Source organism: Salvelinus sp. IW2-2015, linkage group LG3 (assembly GCF_002910315.2).
Source record: "Salvelinus sp. IW2-2015 linkage group LG3, ASM291031v2, whole genome shotgun sequence".
NCBI lineage: Eukaryota > Metazoa > Chordata > Actinopteri > Salmoniformes > Salmonidae > Salvelinus > Salvelinus sp. IW2-2015.
The window spans coordinates 20,492,286-20,516,070 of NC_036840.1; the positions used below are offsets into that span (position 1 = coordinate 20,492,286).

Here is a 23,785-nt window from a genome sequence, read left to right on the forward strand (position 1 = left end):
TCAACATCTTCGTTGAATAACTACGTCCGTCGCATAATTGACACGTTTTAGCGTGGCGGAGTGGGAAGATGGCTGTAACAGCGGCTTGGATGCATGGCTCCTCCAATATGCGGCTAACCGAGGGTCTGGTGTCTGTTCTGAAGGAGCAGCGGCCCGAATATTTACCTGCACTTTTAGCGAATTACCGGGAGCACGGCGTGTTCTCGACACAGGTAAAACTGGCTTGCTATTCTTGGAATTGGCCAAGCATGGCATCCCGTCTGCGTTCTATTTTTTTTACCTTAGCAAATCAGTTAAGAACTCCCAATCACGGCCGGGTGTGTTACAGCCCGGATTCGAACCAGGGTGTCTGTAGTGAAGCCTCTAGCACTGAGATGCCTTAGACCGCTGCACCACTCGGGAGCTGTCTCAATGAGTATCGTCTCAATGCAATCGACTCGTGCTAGTCTTTGTTTTTCCCTTGCTGAATACCATTGTGTCATATCTTGCTACATAGCCCACTCTAATGTCGTTTTGTGTCTAAAGTTTGTATAGCTGTTGATCGCCTGGTTGATGTCACTTACTTCTCGCTCTTATCCCTCAGAGTACTGGAACTGTGGGTTGTCTCGTGGGACTCAGCAACGCCAAACTCGGCAACAGCAAAACCAAGTTCGAGGGGCTGTGTCTTCTCTCAGTGCTGGTCAAAGACAGTTCTAGTGATGTGTTCCAACAACACTGTCTCTCATGGCTACGGTCCCTACAACAGGTCATACAGGTAAGACACAGTATGAAGCTAAGACACTGTATGAAGACGCCTGTAGATCAGTGCTTGACTTTGGCAGGAGCTCAGGAGTAGCGCCTCAAATGTTCTACTGCTTGAGCTCCTGTTTCTCTTATAGAATATTGCACCTAAATATAACTGTACCGGCACCTATTTCAGTCCAAGTCAAGCACTGTTGTAGACTTTCACGATAAGCACACACACACCGGAGACACATCTGTCCAAAACATTCACTGAGACAAATCCAAGATACACAAGACTGCGGGACCAGACGGATTACCGGGACATGTGTTGACCAGGACATGTGCTGACCAGGTGTCTTCACTGACATTTTCAACATGTCCCTGATTGAGTCTGTAATACCAACATGTTTCAAGCAGACCACCATAGTCCCTGTGCCCAAGAACACAAATGACTACAGACCTGTAGCACTCACGTCCGTAGCCTTGAAGTGCTTTGAAAGGTTGGTAATGGCTCACATCAACACCATTATCCCAGAAACCCTAGACCCACTCCAATTTGCATACCGCCCAAACAGATCCACAGAAGATGCAATCTCTATTGCACTCCACACTGCCCTTTCCCACCTGGACTAAAGGAACACCTATGTGAGAATGCTATTCATTGACTACAGCTCAGCGTTCAACACCATAGTACCCTCGAAGCTCATCACTAAGCTAATGATTCTGGGACTAAACACCTCCCTCTGCAACTGGATCCTGGACTTCCTGACGGGCCGCCCCCAGGTGGTGAGGGTAGGTAGCAACATGTGGCACGCTGATCCTCAACACTGGAGCTCCCCAGGGGTGCGTGCTCAGTCCCCCCCTGTACTCCCTGTTCACCCACGACTGCATGGCCAGGCACGACTCCAACACCATCATTATGTTTGCAGACGACAACAGTGGTAGGCCTGATCACCGACAACGACGAGACAGCCTATAGGGAGGAGGTCAGAGACCTGGCCGGGTGGTGCCAGAATAACAACCTATCCCTCAACGTAACCAAGACTAAGGAGATGATTATGGACTACAGGAAAAGGAGGACCGAGCACACCCCCATTCTCATCGACGGGGCTGTAGTGGAGCAGGTTGAGAGCTTCAAGTTCCTTGGTGTCCACATCAACAACAAACTAGAATGGTCCAATTACACCAAGACAGTCGTGAAGAGGGTATTTGCCACCCATGACCTCTACACCAGGCGGTGTCAGAGGAAGGCCCTAAAAATTGTCAAAGACCCCAGCCACCCCAGTCATAGACTGTTCTCTCTACTACCGCATGGCAAGTGGTATCGGAGTGCCAAGTCTAGGACAAAAGGGCAGTTTTTACCCCCAAGCCATAAGACTCCTGAACAGCTAATCAAATGGCTACCCTGACTATTTGCATTGTGTGCCCCCCCCCAACCCCTCTTTTCCGCTGATGCTACTCTCTGTTTATCATATATGCATAGTCACTTTAACTATACATTCATGTACATACTACCTCAATTGGGCCGACCAACCAGTGCTCCCGCACATTGGCTAACCCGGGCTATCTGCATTGTGCCCCACCACCCGCCAACCCCTCTTTTACGCTACTCTCTGTTCATCATATATGCATAGTCACTTTAACTATATCTACATGTACATACTACCTCAATCAGCCTGACCAACCGGTGTCTGTATGTAGCCTCGCTACTTTTATAGCCTCGCTACTGTATATAGTCTGTCTTTTTTACTGTTGTTTTATTTCTTTACTTACCTATTGTTCACCTAACACCTTTTTTGCACTATTGGTTAGAGCCTGTAAGTAAGCATTTCACTGTAAGGTCTACTACACCTGTTGTATTCGGCGCACGTGACAAATAAACTTTGATTTGAAGACACACACCTGTACAGCACAATGCATAACCTAGAGAGGCACACATTTGATGAATTTGCTTAATCAAATGTGGATGGGGACATCAGAAAGAACTGGGTTAAATCTCTTGACATTTCTTATTTAAAAAAAAATCTACTTAAGCTAATTCAAACCCTTTTTCCCTCTCCCCCAGTCCCAGGACCCCCTCCCGTCCGTCCAGCTAGCGGTGGGTGTCCTCCAGGACCTGCTCCAGTATTCATCCCAGCTACCTGAGCTAGCCAGGGAGGTGGGCCTCAACTCTGTCCTGGGGATCCTCACCTCCCTGCTAGGCCTCAAGTCTGAGGTAAGTTAGGGCTGGGGAATTGCTTGTATACAGTAGCAGTTAACTATGTAAGCTGGAGGATACTAAAGCAAAAAGGTGGCAATGAAACACGAGTGATTCATTCTCTGTTGGAACTTCTTATTGAGGAATACTAGAGCAGAATTTGGTAATGGTGTGTGTATGTTTAGTGTCACCTAGCTGCCATGGAGGGGATGACTGCATGTATGACCTTCTATCCCCGAGCCTGTGGCTCCCTGAGGGTGAGCATTACAACACACTCATTTACTACATGACAAATAAGATGCTCTTTTAGTACATCATAATTTGGGAGACACCGTGTTGTCGTTATTGATGTTGTTTTTAACTCTGTCTGACAATTTGTCTTCAACAGGACAAACTGGGTGCCTATTTCTTATCCAAAATGGACAGTGCCAACCCAAAAGTACAAGAGGTTTGTCTTCAGTTTATTTGTGACGCACCACCTGGATTCGGTCCTATGTAGTGAAATTGTGTTTTTTACATTGGATAAAAGTAGAGACTCCGATCTAGAAAATGGTATATCGTACACTGCAGTTGAGGAACAATGGGAAAGTAATTCTGCTTTGAAAGGTGATGATAAATTTGTCACATGCACAGGGTACAGAAGGTGTAAACAGTACAGTGAAGTGGTTACTTGCATTGTAGAGTCTTTGGTTTACACTTAGGTTGGAGTCATTAAAACTTGTTTTTCAACCACTCCACAAATTTCTTGTTCACAAACTATAGTTTTGGCAAGTCGGTTAGGACATCTACTTTGTGCATGACACAAGTCATTTTTCCAACAATTGTTTACAGACAGATTATTTCACGTATCACAATTCCAGTGGGTCAGAAGTTTACATACACTAAGTTGACTGTGCCTTTCAACAGCTTTGAAAATTCCAGAAAATTATGTCATGGCTTTAGAAGCTTCTGATAGGCTATTTGACATAATTGGAGGTGTACCTGTGGATGTATTTCAAGGCCTACCTTCAAACTCAGTGCCTCTTTGCTTGACATCATGGGAAAATCTAAAGAATTCAGCCAAGACCTCAGAAAAAAAATGTAGACCTCCACAAGTCTGGTTCATCCTTGGGAGCAATTTCCAAACGCCTGAAGGTACCACGTTCATCTGTACAAACAATAGTACGCAAGTATAAACACCATGGGACCACGCAGCCATCATACCGCTCAGGAAGGAGACGCATTCTGTATCCTAGAGATGAATGTACTTTGGTGCGAAAAGTGCAAATCAATCCCAGAACAACAACAAAGGACCTTGTGAAGATGCTGGAGGAAACATGTACTAAAGTATCTGTGTCCACAGTAAAAAGAGGCCTATATCGACATAACCTGAAAGGCAGCTCAGCAAGGAAGAAGCCACTGCTCCAAAACCGCCAAAAAAAGCCAGACTATGGTTTGCAACTGCACATGGGGTCAAAGATTGTACTATTTGGAGAAATGTCCTCTGGTCTGATGAAACAAGAATAGAACTGTTTGGCCATAATGACCATCGTTATGTTTGGAGGAAAAAGTGGGATGCTTGCAAGCCGAAGAATAACATCCCAACTGTGAAGCACAGGGGCGTCAGCATCATGTTGTGGGGTTGATTTTCGCTGCAGGAGGGACTGGTGCACTTCACAAAATAGATTAGATGGCATCATGAGGCAGGAAGATTATGTGGATATATTGAAGCAACATCTCAAGACATCAGTCAGGAAGTTAAAGCTTGGTCGCAAATGGGTCTTCCAAATGGACAATGACCCCAAGCATACTTCCAAAGTTGTGGCAAAATGGCTTACGGACAACAAAGTCAAGTTATTGGAGTGGCCATCACAAAGCCCTGACCTCAATCCTGTAGAAAATGTGTGGGCAGAGCTTAAAAAGCCAGTTTAAAAACAACTGAGTTTAAATGTATTTGGCTAAGGTGTATGTAAACTTCCGACTTCAACTGTACATGGATGAATGCTTCTTCCTCTCTGTCATGGATGCTGTGGTTGCCCATAGTTTGAAGATGTAATCTAATCCTCTCTGCTTCCACCGGGCATTCCACTGATTCGAAAATTCGGTCAACTTCCGTGACAACGACACCGTTTCTTCCCCACCATTGTCATCAGAAGACTACAATGTCTGGTTCAATGAAAAATGTTTTTACCGAAATCAAGGATTTCCTCATTGTCTGGTTAATTTTCAGAGTTCGAGAGAGTCAGCATGGCACTATCATCCTCCAGAAAGTAGTCCATCATACTACTGAGCTTTGTCGATATCGCTATTAACTTCAATGTAGAGAGCAGTAGCAGAAAATGTTTCAGTTCTTCATTATATCTTCGCGTTATAATAATAGCTCATGTTATAGACAGAAGCATGCTACATGGCAGATCAATCCAATCTCCTCTCCTGGGCAGGTCAAGCCCAACCATTATCTCAGCCAATCATTTCCAGCGGAAAGGTTCCTGTATTTTTCCGTGGCTACGTCAACTAGGCTCGCAATTTTAAATGTTTTATTCGTATTTACAGATGGTATACAAGTTTGTTATTAAGGCACATGAAAGTTAACATGTTCCAGAAAACATTTCTGCAAAAACAACGTTCAAATGCCTTCCCTGTGAAGTAGTGACATGCGACATACACCTAGTTTCTTGAAAAGGGTCACATTTTCTTCCATGTTAAATCTGTCTCTATTTGTATGCTTTATTTATATAACCTCATGTTTGTCAACTCCTTCACCTTTCTCCTCCATCTCTCTATCTATCTCTCCATCTCCAGGTAGCATGTGAGTGTTATGGTCATCTGACCTGTTTGGGCGGAGTGGTGGAGAGAGGGGGAGGCGGGCGCAGAGCCGAGGGATGGACCAATCAGCTTCACTGCCTGCTGGCCTCGGCCAATGGCATACTGGCACAACTCTACCAGGGCTCTGAATCAGGTAGAGTGCTTTTTCTTTCATAAAGCGTTTCAGAGTATGAGCGCTGATCTAGGCTCAGTATAGCCTTATAGATCTTAATGAATAAGATTACATGGTCAGGGGAGACCTGATCCAAGATCAGCACTCCTACTCTCAGATGCTTTCATGAATGATAAAAACATGAAAATTGTCTTCAGGGTTTTACAACCAGAATGATGCTTATCTGCTAGGGAGGTAATGATTCACCGGTTCAAATGTTTAAGATACGAGTGTACCGGTCCACGGGAGCCCAAACCAATGCAAATGTAGCATGAATCGGTCGGAAAATCGATTCAAACGTAACGAACCGCCGATTCACTGATGTCTTTTACTCATATCATTTTATTTCCCCCATTCGAAAATACCTTATATACCTTATCTTTTGTGACTGAATAGACTGAATAGTAGCCTATCTAACTGTGGCTACTACGTAAATGTGTGTGACAGTCATTGATCTCCAAGCCAGATAACAACGGTGTGTGCGCACAGAGCGCAGCTGCTCATGCCAACGAGCTAGGCATACCCCTGATCAGGGATGCGCCGATATGACATTTCTGGCCGATAACGATAGCCAATATTTTCCTTGCCCAAAAAAAAGATACCGATAACCGATATACATTTTTTTAGCTGCCTTTTTAAGCATAGCTGAAACACACACACACTGAACAAAAAGTTATTTTGTTGGCATTTACATATGTCCCCATTACCAGTAAAACATAATCAAAACCTATTTCTTTCACTTACTTGTTGTGCTGTTTTCTTGTTCATTTGTTCAATCAATCACATTTATTTATAAAGCCCTTAAGTGCTGTACAGAATCCCAGCCTAAAAACCCCAAACAGCAAGCAATGCAGGTATAGAAGCACTGTAGCTAGGAAAAACTCCCTAGAAAGGCCAGAACCTAGGAAGAAACCTAGAGAGGAACCAGGCTATGAGGGGTGGCCAGTCCTCTTCTGGCTGTGCCGGGTGGAGATTATAACAGAACATGGCCAAGATGTTCAAATGTTCATAGATGACCAGCGGGGTCAAATAATAATAATCACAGTGGTTGTCGAGGGTGCAACAGGTCAGCACCTCAGGAGTAAATGTCAGTTGGCTTTTTAAAAGCCAATTCATTCAGAGTATCTCTACCGCTCCTGCTGTCTCTAGAGAGTTGAAAGCAGCAGGTCTGGGACAAGGTAGCACGTCCGGTGAACAGGTCAGGGTTCCATAGCCACAGGCAGAACAGTTGAAACTGGAGCAGCAGCATGACCAGGTGGACTGGGGACAGCAAGGAGTCATCAGGCCAGGTAGTCCTGAGGCATGGTCCTATGGCTCAGGTCCTCCGAGGAAAGGGAGAGGGAGAGAATTAGAGAGAGCATACATACAGTTGAAGTCGGAAGTTTACATACACCTGAGCCAAATACATTTAAACTCAGCTTTTCACAATTCCTGACATTTAATCCTAGTAAAAATTCCCTGTTTTGGGTCAGTTAGGACCACCACTTTATTTTAAGAATGTGAAATGTCAGAAAAATAGTAGAGAGAATAATTTTTTCATCTTTTATTTCTTTCATCACATTTCCCAGTGGGTCAGAAGTTTACATACACTCAATTAGTATTTGGTAGCATTGCCTTTAAATTGTGTCAAATGTTTCAGGTAGCCTTCCACAAGCTTCCCACAATAAGTGGGTGAATTTTGGCCCATTCCTCCTGACAGAGCTGGTGTAACTGAGTCAGGAGGTAGGCCTCCTTGCTCGCACACGCTTTTTCAGTTCTGCCCACAAATTTCTATAGGAATGAGGTCAGGGCTTTGTGATGGCCACTCTAATACTTTGACTTTGTTGTCCTTAAGCCATTTTTCCACAACTTTGGAAGTATGCTTGGGGTCATTGTCCATTTGGAACACCCATTTGCGACCAAGCTTTAACTTCCTGACTGATGTCTTGAGATGTTGCTTCAATATATCCACATAATTTTCCTGCCTCATGATGCCATCTATTTTGTGAAATGCACCAGTCCCTCCTGTAGCAAAGCACCCCCACAACATAATGCTGCCACCCCCTGTGCTTCACGGTTGGGATGGTGTTCTTCGGCTTGCAAGCCTCCCCCTTTTTCCTCCAAACATAACGATGGTCATTATGGCCAAACAGTTCTATTTTTGTTTCATCAGACCAGAGGACATTTCTCCAAAAAGTTACCTTTGTCCCCATGTGCAGTTGCAAACCGTAGTCTGGCTTTTTTATGGCGGTTTTGGAGCAGTGGTTCTTTCCTTGCTGAGCGGCCTTTCAGGTTATGTCGATATAGGACTCGTTTTACTGTGGATAAAGATACATTTGTACCTGTTGTCTCCAGCATCTTCACAAGGTCTTTTGCTGTTGCTCTGGGGATTGATTTTGCACTTTTCGCACCAAAGTACGTTCATCTCTAGGAGACAGGACGCGTCTCCTTCCTGAGCGGTATGACGGCTGCCTGGTCCCATGGTGTTTATACTTGCGTACTATTGTTTGTACAGATGAAAGTGGTACCTTCAAGCGTTTGGAAATTTGCTCCCAAGGATGAACCAGACTTGTGGAGGTCTACACATTTTCTTTCTAATGTCTTGGCTGATTCTTTTGATTTTCCCATGATGTCAAGCAAAGAGGCACTGAGTTTGAAGGGAGGCCTTGAAATACATCTACAGGTACACTCCCAATTGACTCAGGCTAATTGACATCATTTATCAGAAGCTTCTAAAGCCATGACATCATTCTCTGGGATTTTCCAAGCTGTTTAAAGGCACAGTCAACTTAGTGTATGTAAACTTCTGACCGACTGGAATTGTGATACAGTTAATTATAAGTGAAATAATCTGTCTGTAAACAATTGTTGGAAAAATGACTTGTGTCATGCACAAAGTAGATGTCCTAACCGACTTGCCAAAACTATAGTTTGTTAACAAGAAATGTGTGGAGTGGTTGAAAAACAAGTTTTAATGACTCCAACCTAAGTGTATCTTAAKTTCCGACTTCAACTGTAAATTCACACAGGACATCAGATAAGACAGGAGAAATACTCCAAATTAGTTCCGTCTCAAGCAGGATTTCATCATGCATGTCAAGCAGTGAAGTTTCAGCTCGGTCTGTCCGTGGCCTCTCATCCACGGTGCGCACTGTCACTGTCCGTTTCCGTCTTGTCCAGCTGTCTGTAACATTTCAAGTAAACCCTGTTCCTTGTCTCCATCGAAGTAGCGGTACCGAGCATGGTGGCGACACAGTAAAGAGACAGAGAGAATGCCACCGAACCGCTTGTTCACAGCCTCTTGTAGAGTACTTTTGCAAATTTTTACCCCCACGGTCTGTGTTGGCAGTTTTGTTGAGCAGGCGTTTCAATGCCGTGACAGAGGGTATTACGTCTGCTGCAGACGCAGTTGATGAGCTTATTTCTCGAGTCAGTTGTTCGAATGGAGCTAGGAGTGTGTTCACGTTTCAAACATGTTCTCAAATGCCATTGAAATGGCAGCAGCAGATATGTGAGCCAGCACATTCTTGAGCATGCAATACGGCTTCCCTCAGTACGAAATCCTCGTCGCCCCACGGTGCTGTCAGACTCAGCATGCTCATGGGGCTGACTTCGCTGGTCCAAATGTCAGTCGTGAAACTAATAGCAGTGACGCCCATAGAAAGTAGCTCATGGATGTGCGTTTCAACAATACTGTGCAACTCTGGTAGGGCAACATCTAAAAAATAGCGCCTACTTGGTAGTGTGTACCGAAGCTCTAGGTGTTCGACCAGTCGGCGAAGGCCAACATCATCCAGGACAGAGAGCGGTTGATTGTCAAGGGCAATGAATTCCATTATCTTTGCATTAATGGATTTCAGCTTTTGAGTTGTCTCGCTGTAATTTTCTTACTCTTTCAAATGACTGCTCGACTTGAACTTGTTTAGTTGTTGGAAGTTTGCGCTTAGTATTTTTCTGCTTTTGTTCTGCGTAGCGCTGTATTTTTCGTGGCGTCATTATGTAATCTACCTACGTTATATATATGTATGCAGGTCAGCGTTGACATCGGTTTGGCACATCGCCGTTAAACTAGACATCGGGCCGATGCCGATGTTGGCATTTTTAGATAATGTCGGCCGATTCTGATATATCGTGCATCTCTACCACTGATCTTATATTCAAACTCCTGCATGGCACCTTCAGCATTCCAATGCTTGTAAAAAATGGCTTTTGCAATGTCAAATCATAGGCTTTATTAGTTGGGTGACAACCATTGTAATTTGCTGGGTCATTGTTACCAAATGCGCTGTAGAAAATTGGGTTTTACTTGCAGAGTTGTGTAGACTACCGGAGTGGACACAACTTACATCTTGCTGATTGCACATCTAACTGCTGATTGGGTCTTTTCGATTGCCAGGTTTGACCATAAGAAATAGTTTTGGTAGTTTTGCTTTTAAACAGTCAGTGCATTTGGTCATTTTTACAGGAACAGGTTAAAGTTGTAATTTCATAACAAGTACAGAGCATCTCTTCTCCATAAAGTTCCAAAGGTCAAAACCATTTGTTTTTGAGACGGGGGTGAAATCCAAAGCTGTGTTTAATATTAATTGGCTATAAATATTGAATCATTATTATTTAAAAAAAAAGCATCTGTTAAAATGACAAGTTAAACAGTAGGTGATGGGGAGTTCAGATTAAACACCCTCCCCTAATCTGGATGCTCAGGTCCTTAGCTCCATTTGCCTGGCAACCCAGACTCCTTGCTCCAGCCAAATGCTACGCCACGCCCACGGACATTAGTTTCTCTTCCGCAATGAATAGCTCCCCAACCCTTCACCAAATTTGAACACTTTCTCGCCGATGGGTTGTGCCAGAGCCAGAACGGCGGTTTGAAAATTAGTCTTTGGATTTGATACTCTGACTGGTTAGAGACGATCAAATCCCTGAGGACTTTGTTTTGTACAAAGCCCCTCGTGCCCTCGTCACCACAAACAACTTCAACGATGGCAGTCTCGGACTAAAGTCTGTAGCGAACAACAGAGCAGCGTGAGAATTTAGTGTGAGTCGTCAGGCTATAGCACCATCGGTGACCGATTTTGAATTTAGAACGGAAAATGAATGTGTTCATGCAACAAATGTTAGTGCCTCGGATCGTATCGAGTTGTTCCCCTAATCAAACCGAAACATTTCAAACCAAAAGTATCCATATCAGAGCCCATGTATCTAGATCGTGCTTGAAAGGAACGATTCCCATCCCTACTATCTAGTCTAGTGAGTCATGCCTCTTTCCCTACGGTGTGTTCTGCCCTCTTGTGTTTCAGAAGGGACAGTGCAGTATGAAGGGCCAGGTGTCGAGCTGCCCTACCATCCTCTGGACGACTCAGACCCCCTCCTCCTGCTGCAGTTACAACACAGATACAGAGCTGCCTGCCTGGCTCTCAAACACACACTCAGGTAGGTGCACGCACACACACACACACACATCGGAAGCTTTTACTAACTACCCACATTACAATTGTTCATGTCTGTCTCTCTCTGTCTGTCTCAGTGTGGACCCGGCCTCTGCAGTGCGTCTACCTGTACAGCAGGTGCTTAACCTGGTCTGTCGCGCCCTGGCAGTCAGCTCCAAGAGCATAGTGAGTGCCTCCTCTCTCACTCACTCACATACACACACCACTGTTTTGTCAAGCACCCCCCCAAAAATGTAATAAACATTCAACCACCCAAAATGCAGTAAGGTTAGGTACACGAGAGTCTTGGTGTATCGTTGGCATGGTTCTCTTTATCAACAGAATGTAACAGGTGATGGGTGTGTGAGGCTGCTGGTGTTGCCTGCCGTACACAAAGACACTCTACAGGTGCTGCACGCTCTCATCGCAGCGTAAGTACCTACTGAAGGCAACCCAAGTGCTAGCCTGGTCCCAGATCTGTTTGCGCTCATGCCAACTCCATTGCTGTCAATGTCTCGTCAAACAATGAGTGACAAGGAGTTGGCATGAGCGCACAAACGGATCTGGGACCAGGCTACGCAAGTGCTGGCTTGAAGAAAATCTAAATGCAATGGGTGTTTTATTAATTAGTGGACTGGTGGACTTTAATTCTTCTCTCTTCTTTCCTCTCTCCTATCTCAGTTTAGGCAGTGGGTTGGTGCAGTACTCCAGTGTGCTCCAGAGACTGTTCTCTCAGACCCTGTCTGCCTGGACCCCTCTACCTGAAACCAGCCTGGGACAACAGAGAGCATTCAGGTATCTCACACACACCCTGCGCGCTATGCGCACATACAAACCACAGGAGGTTGGTGGCTCCTTAATTGGGGAGGCCGGGCTCGTGGTAAAGGCTGGAGCGGAATGAGTAGACTAGTATCAAATACTTCAAACACATAGCTTGACGTCATTCCGTTCACTCCGCTCCAGCCGTTATGGGCCGTCCTCCCGTCAGCAGCCTCCGCTGATACAAACACACTCCAAACCTCCTTTATTTGTAGTCGTATGTTCATAATCTCTCTCCTTTTGACCCATAGTGCAGTGCGTGTGTCCTTGTACCGTACCTTAGAACTCTGGGTAAGAGTGGGAGGAGCCTCAGCCAGTGTCTTGCAGGGAAGCCCCACCCACTCCGAGCTCCTATTGGCCCACCTGCTGGGTGACATCACACCAGGGGCGGACTCTGTTAGGGTGAGAGGATCTGATTGGTATATTGCCAACGAGAAGCTTAGGATGGTCACCACTATGGCTATGTAGTGCACTATTTCTGGTCAAAAAATGTTGGTCAATAGTAGTGCACTACATAGGGAATAGGGTGCCATTGCACGATATTTACTCACGCTCCACTTAAGTCTAACACCATCCTCCTCTCCTCTCTTTTTCCTCCTCCTCTCCAGCCCTCTAGCTCTCCTCAGCTCCGTGATCTGGTTTCCAGCAAGCCCTGCCCTAAAAGCCGGAAGCCCGGATTGGCTGTGAGCGACGGGGGCGGAGCCTCTTTCCAGAGGAAAGGAGACTCGCTGGCCAATCAGGACACCTGCCTGTCTGCACTCAGAGGTGGGGGGGGGTGGGGTTTATCTAGTGTGTTGACATTTGTTGATTATTGGAGATGTGTGTAAACAAAACAAAAGTATACATTTTCCAGTCATGTTGCCAATGAATGACCAATCCCTTTCATAGTGTATTTTTTAGCATTTACAATCAATCACAGGTCAATGATATCTTGACGAGCTGTAATGAGTATGGTAATACAACATATGACTGTCTCTCTTTGCAGCATTGAGACAAGTCATACTGACCAGTGGATCTCTACTGAAGGAAGATATACACAAGGTCAGTTGTGTGTGTCTCGTGTGTTGTTATTAAACCTTCTCCGTAATACAGTCATGACCGAACTTATTGGCACCCTTGATAAAGACGAGCAAAGAAAGACTATAGAATAAATAATAGAAGTACTGAGCTATATTGTATGCAACAAAATATATATATATATATTATACTAATACAATTGCTCAGAGAAACAGGTTTTGTATAATTAACAAGTAATAAAAAAACGATTATCTTAAAAGATAAGGTTTCAAAATGATTATATCAAAGATCCACCACCATATTTTACAGTAGGTATGGGGTTGTCTGCTTATTACATCCTGCTTTTAACGCCAAACCTGCTACTGGTGTGCGTGGCCAAAGAGCTCTATTTTGCTGTCATCTGGCCATAGCACCGGTTCCAATCCAGCTGCCAATGCCGTTCAGCAAACCCCAAGCATCTACATTTGTAAGATGACATGAAAATGAAAACAATTTGGCCACGCGCACCAGTGGTGGGTTTGGTGTTGTGATAAGCAGAGATGAACGCCGTACCTACTGTAAAATATGGTGGTGGTGGATCGCTGATATTATGGGCCGATTTAGCTTCTACTGGTCCTGGGGCCCTTGTTAAGGTCGACAGCATTATGAACTTTACCCAGTACCGGGACATTTTAGCCTAAAACTCTGCTAGGAAGCTGAAACTTGACCGCAAGTGGATTTTTCAGTAAGACAATAACCCCAAGCAAACAGCAAATTCCACAAAGAAATGGTTAATTGACCACAAAATCAACATTTTGCAATGGCCATTTTAGTCTCCGGACGTGAACCCCATTGAAAACCCGTGGTTTGAATTGAAGAAGGCAGACGAAGGATATCAAGGATCTGGAAAGATTCTGTATGGATGAATAGTCTAAGATTTCCTCCCCCCCCATGTCTTCTCCAATCTCATAAAACATTTTAGAAAAAGGCTCAGTGCCGGAGGGTGCCGGAGTATTGAAAACAAGGGTGCCAATAATTTTGACCGGGAAAGTATTACTTGTTTAACAAAATCTTTCTCTGAGCAATTGTATTAGTATAATATAATTTTCCATTTCATGGAGCATACAATATAGTACAGTATTTGCATAAAATAGTATTGTTTTGCTCATCTTTACCAAGGGGGCCAATAATTTTGGTCATGTTTGTGATCATGTTTCTTTATGCGTGTGCTCCTTTCCTCCCCGCTCTCTCTGCCTGCCCCTTTGTGTATCTATGTGATCGCTGTGTATGTTAACCCTGTATCTCCCTTCCCATCCCTCTCCCCCTAGCGTCTCCACGATGTCGTCCTCCCCCTGTGTGTGTGTCTGCAGCAACAGCATGGCGCTAACTGGAATGACAGCGGGGCTGGGGGGGTGAGTGGCCAGTATGGCAGTGCCACCCCCCGTAGGGAGCTGTACCGTCTGCTACTGGCTCTGGTCCTAGTGCCCGCACCGCGATGGCCCCCACCCCTCACCTGTACTGTGTCCATACTCAGCCACGGGAGGAGGGATAGGAGTCTGAAGGTAGGGGTTAATATACCCACAGGGACCATGCACACACACACACATGCAGAAACCCTACCTACACACACAGGGACTGCAACCTGAAAGTACATGCACACACACACACACATGCAGAAACCCTACCTACACACACAGGGACTGCAACCTGAAAGTACATGCACACACACACACACACACACACACACACACACACACACACACACACACACACACACACACACACTCAGGGAGGGGGACTAAAGGGTTATTTGGGGTCGTGTTTTGGTTTGGTGGTCTGTGTTTAAGCAACCAAGTAAACATTATTCTGCCTCTTCTGTTCCACTTTAAATAAGAACATATACACACACACGCTCACCAACTCATACACTGCAAGCACACAATCGACACATGCACAAACACAAAACTACACGTATAGAACACACACACAGATCTATCTATCTATGCATGCATACATACAGTGCCTTCGGGAAGTATTCAGACCACTACTTTTTACACAGCCTTATTCTAAAATGGATTAAAAAAAATATATATTCCTCAGCAATCAACACGCAATACCCCACAATGACAAAGCGAAAACACGTTTGTAGAAATTTTTGCAAATGTATTAAAAATAAACAACAGAAATACCTTATTTACATAAGTATTCAGACCCTTTGCTATGAGACTCCATATTGAGCTCAGGTGCATCCTGTTTCCATTGATCATCCTTGAGATGTTTCTACAACTTGATTGGAGTTCACCTGTGGTAAATTCAATTGATTGGACATGATTTGGAAAGACACACCTGTCTATATAAGGTCCCCTTATATTGTCTGTACATGTCAGAGCAAAAAACCAAGCCATGAGGTCGAAGGAATTGTCCGTAGAGCTCGGAGACAGGATTGTGTTGAGGCAAAGATCTGGGGAAGGGTACCAAAATATGTCTGCAGCATTGACGGTCCTCGAGAACACAGTGGCCTCCATCATTATTAAATGGAAGGAGTTTGGAACCACCAAGACTCTTCCTAGAGCTGGCCGCCCTGCCAAACTGAGCAATCGGGGGGAGAAGGGCCTTGGTTAGGGAGGTGACCAAGAACCCGATGGTCACTCTGACAGAGCTCTAGAGTTCCTCTTGGAGATGGGAGAACCTTCCAGAAGGACAACCATCTCTGCAGCACTCCACCAATCTGGCCTTTATGGTAGAATGGCCAGACAGAAGCCACTCCTCAGTAAAAGGCACATGACAGCCCGCTTGGAGTTTGCCAAAAGGCACCTAAAGACTCAAAACATGAGTAACAAGATTATCTGGTCTGATGAAACCAAGATTGAACTCTTTGGACTGATTGCCAAGCGTCACTTCTGGAGGAAACCTGGCACCATCCCAACGGTGACGCATGGTGGTGGCAGCAAAATGCTGGGGGATGTTTTTCAGTGGCAGGCACTGGGAGACTAGTCAGGAATGAGGCAAAGATGTACAGAGATCCTTAATGAAAACCTGCTCCAGAGCGCTCAGGACCTCAGACTGGGTTTCACCTTCCAACAGGACAACGACCCTAAGCACACAGCCAAGAAATCGCAGGAGTGGCTTCAGGACAAGTCTCTGAATGTCCTTGAGTGGCCCAGCCAGAGCCCGGACTTGAACCCGATCTAATATCTCTGGAGAGACCTGAAAATAACTGAGCAGCGACGCTCCCCATCCAACCTGACAGAGCTTGAGAGGATCTGCAGGGAAGAATGGGAGAAACTCCCAAAATACAGGTGTGCCAAGCTTGTAGCGTGTGAGGGGAAAATTATGTATTCACCTTATTTGTTTGAGATGAATAGTTAGCAATTATTGACTCAACTAATACTGTAGTAAAACATTTATTTCCTTCATTCTGAGTGAACTGAGAGGAGTTTTTTTAAGCTGGGGCTGGCAACTATTTGATGGCTAGGTAAAACCTACAGCTGGCGTTCCATAGATAAGATGTGGTGGGTGTCACTGAGATAGAGAGAGCCTGGAGGAACAAAGGCCTCAGTATTCCTAATCTTCATGGCATCTGGGAGACTGGGAGTACCAGTGGCAGATCACCACTTCATTAAGTCAGGATTCCTATTTGACTCAGCCATGCCTCCTTGCCCGTCCAACATTTCCTCATCTCCCACCCCTTCTAATGCGACTATCCCCGATGCTTCACCCTGTTTTTCCCCTGTGCCGCTACAAAGTTTCCCCTAAAAACCATCTGGGTCAGATGGTTTAGACCCTTTCTTCTTTAAGGATGCTGCCCCTATCATTGCAAAGCCTATCTCTGACCTTTTTAACCTTTCTCTCCTTTCTGAGGAGGTTCCCATTGCTTGGAAGGCCGCCACAGTCCGTCCTTTGTTTAAAGGGCGAGATCAAGCTGATCCTAACTGTAATAGGCCTATTTCTATTTTGACCTGTTTATCAAAAGTGTTGGAAAAACACTGGCTTTGTTGATGTCTATAGTATTCTCTCGGGTATGCAATCTGGTTTCCGCTCAGGTTATGGATGTGTCACTGCAACCTTAAAGGTCCTCAATGATGTCACCATTGCCCTTGATTCTAAGCAATATTGTGCTGCTGTTTTTATTGATCTGGCCACAGCTTTTGATACAGTAGACCATTCCATTCTTGTGGGCTGGCTAAGGAGTATTGGTGTCTGTGAGGGGTCTTTGGCCTGGTTTGCTAACTACCTCTCAAAGAGTGCAGTGTATAAAGTTAGAAAATCTGCTGTCTCAGCCACTGCCTGTCACCAAGGGAGTACCCCAAGGCTCAATCCTAGGCCCCACGCTCTTCTCAATTTACATCAACAACAAAGCTCAGGTAGTGGGAAGCTCTCTCATCCATTTATATGGAGATGATAGTCTTATACTCAGTGGGCCCTCCCCGGATTTTGTGTTAAATTCTCTACAACAAAGCTTTCTTCGTGTCCAACAAGCTTTCTCTGCCCTTAACCTTATTCTGAACACCTCCAAAACAAAGGTCATGTGGTTTGGTAAGTAGAATTCCCCTCTTTCCACAGGTGTTATTACTACCTCTGAGGGTTTAGAGCTTGAGGTAGTCACCTCATACAAGTACTTGAGAGTATGGTTTGACGGTGCATTGTCCTTCTCTCAGCACATATCAAAGCTGCAGGCTAAAAGTTCAATCTAGACTTGGGTTTCCTCTATCGTAATCTCTCCTCTTTCACCCCAACTGCCAAACTAACCCTGATTCAGATGACCATCCCACCCATGCTAGATTACGAAGACATAATTTATAGATCGGCAGGTAAGGGTGCTCTCGAGCGGCTAGATGTTCTTTACCATTCGGCCATCAGATTTGCCACCAATGCAACTCATAGGACACATCACTGCCCTCTATACTCCTCTGTAAACTGGTCATCTCTGTATACGTCGCAAGACCCACTGGTTGACGCTTATTTATAAAACCCTCTTAGCCTCACTCCCTCCCCCCCCTATCTGAGATATCTACTGCAGCCCTCATACTACACATGCAACACCCGTTCTGCCAGTCACATTCTGTTAAAGGTCCCCAAACACACACATCCCTGGGTTGCTCCTCTTTTCAGTTCGCTGTAGCTAGCGACTGGAACGAGCTGCAAAAAACACTCAAACCGGACAGTTTTATCTCAATCTCTTCATTCAAAGACTCGATCATGGACACTCTTACTGACAGTTGTGGCTGCTTTGTATGTATTGTTGTCTCTACCTTCTTGACCTTTGTGCTGTTAACTTTGCCCAATAATGTTTGTACCATGTTGTGTTGCTACCATGTTCTTGTCATGTTGTGTTGCTACCATTCTATGTTGTTGTCTTAGGTCTCTCTTTATGTCGTGTTGTGTCTCTCTTGTTGTGATGTGTGTTTTGTCCTATATTTATATTGTATTTATTTTTTAAATCCCAGGCCCCCGTCCCCGCAGGAGGCCTTTTTGGTAGGCCGTCATTGTAAATAAGAATTTGTTCTTAACTGACTTGCCTAGTTAAATATCTTTTTTAATAAAAATGTATAAGGGCCTCCCGGGTGGCGCAGTGGTCTAGGGCACTGCAGCGCTAGCTGCGCCACCAGAGACTCTGGGTTCGCGCCCAGGCTCTGTCGCAGCCGGCCGTAACCGGGAGGTCCGTGGGGTGACGCACAATTGGCCTAGCGTCGTCCGGGTTAGGGAGGGTTTGGCCGGTAGGGATATCCTTGTCTCATCGCGCACCAGCGACTCCTGTGGCGGGCCGGGCGCAGTGCGCGCTAACCAAGGGAGCCGGGTGCACGGTGTTTCCTCCGACACAGAAGCAGTGCGGCTTGGTTGGGTTGTGTTTCGGAGGACGCATGGCTTTCGACCTTCGTCTCTCCCGAACCCGTACGGGAGTTGTAGCGATGAGACAAGATAGTAATTACTAGCAATTGGATCCCACGAAAATTGGGGAGAAAAGGGGGTAAAAAAAAAATATATATTTTTAAAAAACAAACAAACAAACAAAAAAAACCAGGATGAACCCAAAGTGGCTTATGGTGCCCCCAATCTATATGGGGGGGGGGGGGGGGGTTGAACCAGGTATGACTGAGCAATCTTGGTATGAGGTATATAAGGAACAGCATAGGCTGAGAGCCTACCGTTTACAGACTAACAGTCAAGACTGTTGGGTCGACGGTTTCATTATTGCAATAAATATTAAATATAGATGATTGTTTAAAGATATGACCAAGTCTCTCTCAGTACTGAATTTCCACGACAAGCGTCACACCCAAGAAGACTCGATGCTGTAATCAATGCCAAAGGTGCATCAACAAAGTACTGAGTAATGGGTATGAATACTTATGTAAATGTGATATTGCATTTGTGTTTTTTATAAATTAGATTAAAAAATAAATAAATTATAACCTGTTTTTGTCACTATGGGGTATTGAGTGTAGATTGATGAGGAAAAAAGTCCGAAGGCACTATGCATACATACTGAACAAAAATATAAATGCAACATGGAACAATTTCAACGACACATACAAGCACTGTGTGTGTGTGTGCACAGTACCAGTCAAAAGTTTGGACACACCTATTCATTCCAGGGTTTTTCTTTATTTTTATTATTTTCTACATTGTAGAAAATTTGTGAAAACATCAAAATTATGAAATAACACATATGGAATCATGTAGTAACCAAAAATGTGTTAAACAAATCAAAATATATGTTTTATTTGAGATTGTTCAAAGTAGCCACCCTTATAATGTAACCTTATGAACATGTCCAATGGAAGCATTTACAACAGCGGATTAATTTTCTAGAGTTGATTGTGTAGTTTGTTTTGAGGTGTGTGAAGGATGGATGTAATTACTATCTGACTCTGGCTATTGGACACAGTTCCATGCATTTCAGCCATTGTCTCTTAGCTGAAGCTCAGGTGATAATGTTACTGTACTAACACAGAGTATGTTTAGTGGTGTCATTTTACCCTTGTGCTGTTGAGGACTATTTAGACTGGTTTAGAGAGGTGTAATACTCTGGGAAGATTTGTTTATAGCGTAGGAGTATTTTCCATGTGTGCTGTTATTTTCTGCTTTTGGTTAGCTCAGGCAAATTTGTATCCTTAGTGAAATGTACTGGACTAGCAAGCGACATTTGCCTACTGAATCTATTTCTCTTTATCCCCATCTCTCCCTCTCTCTCCAGGTATCCTCCTTCTGTACAGAGGCCCTGACCATATGCAACTCCCTCCTCCATCCGCGCACCCCCTCCCTCTCTTTCCCCCTCACCCTCAAACCCACCCCCCCCCAGGCATCCAACCTCACCCTCCCCACCCTCCTAGGGGGGCCCACCCCCGGACCTCCCTTCCCCAGCTCCCTGGACAACCACCTACCTCTGGTTCTTCCAGGGCTCTCCGGCGGCCAGAGACCCGTTTTCATCCGTTACAACAAAGAAGAGGCAGAGGATGTGGAGATTTCGCTAGAGAGCGATTCGGACGATAGCGTGGTCATCGTGCCACAGAGGATGCTGATGTTAGAAAGCCAAGATGGCACCAGCGCTGCGGCCACTCTTCCCGGGTCTTCCTTAGCACCAGGTGGCGTCACACTCCCCGTGCCCTGTCCAGGGGGCGACATCTCCCTCCCCCTTTCCAACGACCTTCCCTCTACCTCCCTCCCTCACCATCTCCTCCCCTCCTCCACCCCAAACTCCACCATCAACTCGTTCCCTCCAGCTCCGCTAGTCTCTCTGGTTCCCCCTCTCAACTCCACCGGTGTGGCCCAACTCGGGGCTGACTCCCTGCCTGGAGCCCAGCTCCAGCAGATGTTGCTCCAGGGCCAGCCTCCAGCACCAGGTCAACCTACAGCACTGGATCTCCCCATACAGGTACAAAAATCACTTAATTTTCACTTAAATGTCCTGTCGCTAAGTTTCGCTTGTGTGTCTTTTATCTTTTGGTTTTGTACACCAGCTGAAAATACATTCCACAACGGTATGGATGGTACAATGATTATCTACACTACATATAGCTTGTTTTGGCACAAACTGAAATCAGGCCCAAAAAAAATGAATTTTAGAAACCAGGGAATGGCAGAGCTATTTCTACGTATTGCGCCTTTAAATACAATTCTCGAACTCTACAGGTTTACCAGAACCAGTTAGTCCAGTCCAGCAGAGCCCTGCAACAGCAATCCACTGACGAAGATCACACTGTCATTAATATCAACAGCTCTGATGAAGAAGAGGAGGATGAGCTGGAAGAGGAAGAGGAGGAAGAGAGCGATTTCCCAGATGAGGAAGAATATGATGATGAAGAGCTTGATGATTATGAGGCGGAAGAGGGGGAGGAGATGGAGGATGAAGAAGAGGGAGAGATTCGGCTGTTGGACGGAGAAGGGAGGAGAGGAGGGATGGAAGGAGAGGTGCTCAGAGGGTTGGCGGAGGAGGGAGGGATAGGAGGATTCCGAGTGGAGAGCGAGGGGGAAGGAGGGATAAAGGCTCAGGAGGTTGAGAGCAAGGGGGAAGGCGGGATAAAGGCTCAGGAGGTGGAGAGTGAGGGGGAAGGAGGGATAAAGGCTCAGGAGGTGGAGAGTGAGGGGGAAGGAGGGATAAAGGCTCAGGAGGTGGAGAGCGAGGGGGAAGGAGGGATAAAGGCTCAGGAGGTAGAGAGCATCGGAGTGATGGAGGGAGAGGAGGATGCGAATGAAGGAATGAATGACCCGACCATGCCTCAGATCCTGTGTGTGACGGGCGGAGCTCTGAGAGAGAGGGAGGAGCTAGATGAGGAAGGGGCCGAGCATGGGCAGAAAGTGAGGTCATGGGAGGAGAAGGGAAGCAATCGGCCGGAGGGAACGTCCTCTTTTGAAGACGGTCCTGCTGCTCAACAACAACAGGAGGCGGAGCCTGCACCGGAAGTGAGGGTGGACGGTGACGATCAGCCATCCAATCAGGAGGGAGAAATATCCAAGCAGGGCGGCGACAATACCGGACAGGATATGAGGTCATCAACAGCTCCGAGGGAGACCAAGGGAGAGGGGCCTGAACGAGAGAAAGAAGGAAAAGAGGGAGAGGATGGGAGAGGGATGAAGAGGAAGAGAGAGGGAGAGGAGGAAGGAACAGGACAGGGAACAGAGAAGAAAAAGGTAAGAAAAGGACTCAAACACACTGTTCAAAAAGTGTCCATATAACCATTGTACAACTCAGGCTTTTTGTACTGTACAACCCACACATTTCCCATGTGTTACATGGACATGGCTTAGGGGGAATACTTTGTAGATATACAAATGATGTTGGTTAATGACTATTGTGCATTTCCTCTGCCACAACTTTTGTTGACCAATTCTATCTAACAACCCACTCTCTCTCTCAGTTGGATGAAGAAGCGATGGCGTCCATGTTAGCCGACTTCGTAGCCTGCCCTCCGGACAATGTAGAAAATGTGCCCTCTGCATCCAACCGCCCAGCCTAAACAAGGCCAGACACGGCTCCATCACAATACCATCAGAACAACTCGATTTCTAGTCCCTTCCATAGTCTCACACATTCTTTCATTAAACACACTGAGGCTGGGTTTAGACAGGCACCCCAATTCTGATCTTTTTTTCCCACTAATTTGTCTTTTGTTTTATTTTTATATTCTTTACACCCCTTTTTCTCCCTAATTTCATGGTATCCAATTGGTAGTTCGTCTTGTCTCATCGCTGCAACTCCCGTATGAACTTGGAAGAGGCGAAGTTCGAGAGCCACGCGTCCTCCGAAACACGACCCAACCAAGCCGCACTGCTTCTTGACACAATGCCCACTTAACCCGGAAAGCCAGCTGCACCAATGTGTCGGAAGAAAAACCGTACACCTGGTGACCGTGGCAGCGTGCACGGCGCCCGGCCCGCCACTGAGTCTCTAGTGCTCGGTGGGACGAGGACATTCCTGCCGGCCAAACCCTCCCCTAACCTGGACGATGCTGGGCCAACTGTCCACCGTCCCATGGGTCTCCCGGTCACGGCCGGCTGCGACAGAGCCTGGACTCTAACCCAGAATCTGTAGTGGCACAGCTAGCACTGCGATGCAGGGCCTTTGACCGCTGCACCACTCGGGAGGCCTCTCACTAATTGGTCTTTTGACCAATCACATCAGATCTTTTCACAACAGATCTTTTTCAGAGCTGATCTAATTGTTCAAAAGACCGATTAGTGAAATAAATATCAGAACTGGGCTACCTGTGTAAACACAGCCAGCCATAGAGGTTGGAATTAGATCGGTCTTAAACGATCACGTTTCGTCTTGAATGCAGGACAGTAGATGCATTTGTAATACAACTCTCTGGACTATTATTTTTTTTAAACACTTTGATTATTTTACATCAACCATAAAGACTTTTCAGCTCATACTGGTGTGTGTGCTATTCTATGGTTAGGGAGTGTAGTAGTAGTAGTGTGTTTTTGGATCTTTATATACAGTATAACTACTGTTCTTTTTGTTCTCCCATCTTTTCTTATAAAATAAACGTCAAATGCAAACATGTTGAAACGAATAACTGTCAAGTCTTTATTGTATTGTCTCAGGAGCAGTTTCAGTGTTTGTAACAGTTTAACTTTAGTCCGTCCCCTCGCCCCGACCCTGGCGCGAACCAGGGACCCTCTGCACACATCAACAACAGTCACCCATGAAGCATCGTTACGCATCGCTCCACAAAGGCC

The 23,785-nt window shown here is 45.6% G+C and overlaps 1 protein-coding gene across 1 annotated transcript; it reads left to right on the forward strand.

Moving 5' to 3' along the window:
• Window positions 1–61: 61 nt before the first annotated feature.
• On the forward strand, window positions 62–23,622 carry LOC111952135 (proline-, glutamic acid- and leucine-rich protein 1). Its single transcript, XM_070435106.1, has 17 exons — window positions 62–212; window positions 584–754; window positions 2,789–2,938; window positions 3,106–3,177; window positions 3,309–3,368; window positions 5,702–5,858; window positions 11,156–11,288; window positions 11,383–11,470; window positions 11,627–11,715; window positions 11,966–12,079; window positions 12,355–12,505; window positions 12,712–12,868; window positions 13,089–13,144; window positions 14,428–14,661; window positions 20,298–20,975; window positions 21,233–22,231; window positions 22,459–23,622. Exons 1-17 carry the CDS (start codon window positions 69–71, stop codon window positions 22,555–22,557), a joined length of 3,552 nt encoding a protein of 1,183 aa, XP_070291207.1. The 5' UTR covers window positions 62–68; the 3' UTR covers window positions 22,558–23,622.
• Window positions 23,623–23,785: the final 163 nt, after the last annotated feature.

Coding starts and splice junctions, on each gene's coding strand:
- LOC111952135 (XM_070435106.1), top strand. CDS start 69: ATGGCTGTAACAGCGGCTTGGATGCATGGCTCCTCCAATATGCGGCTA. Junction 213..583: donor ACGGCGTGTTCTCGACACAG/GTAAAACTGGCT, acceptor CTTATCCCTCAG/AGTACTGGAACTGTGGGTTG. Junction 11,716..11,965: donor CTGCACGCTCTCATCGCAGC/GTAAGTACCTAC, acceptor CTCCTATCTCAG/TTTAGGCAGTGGGTTGGTGC.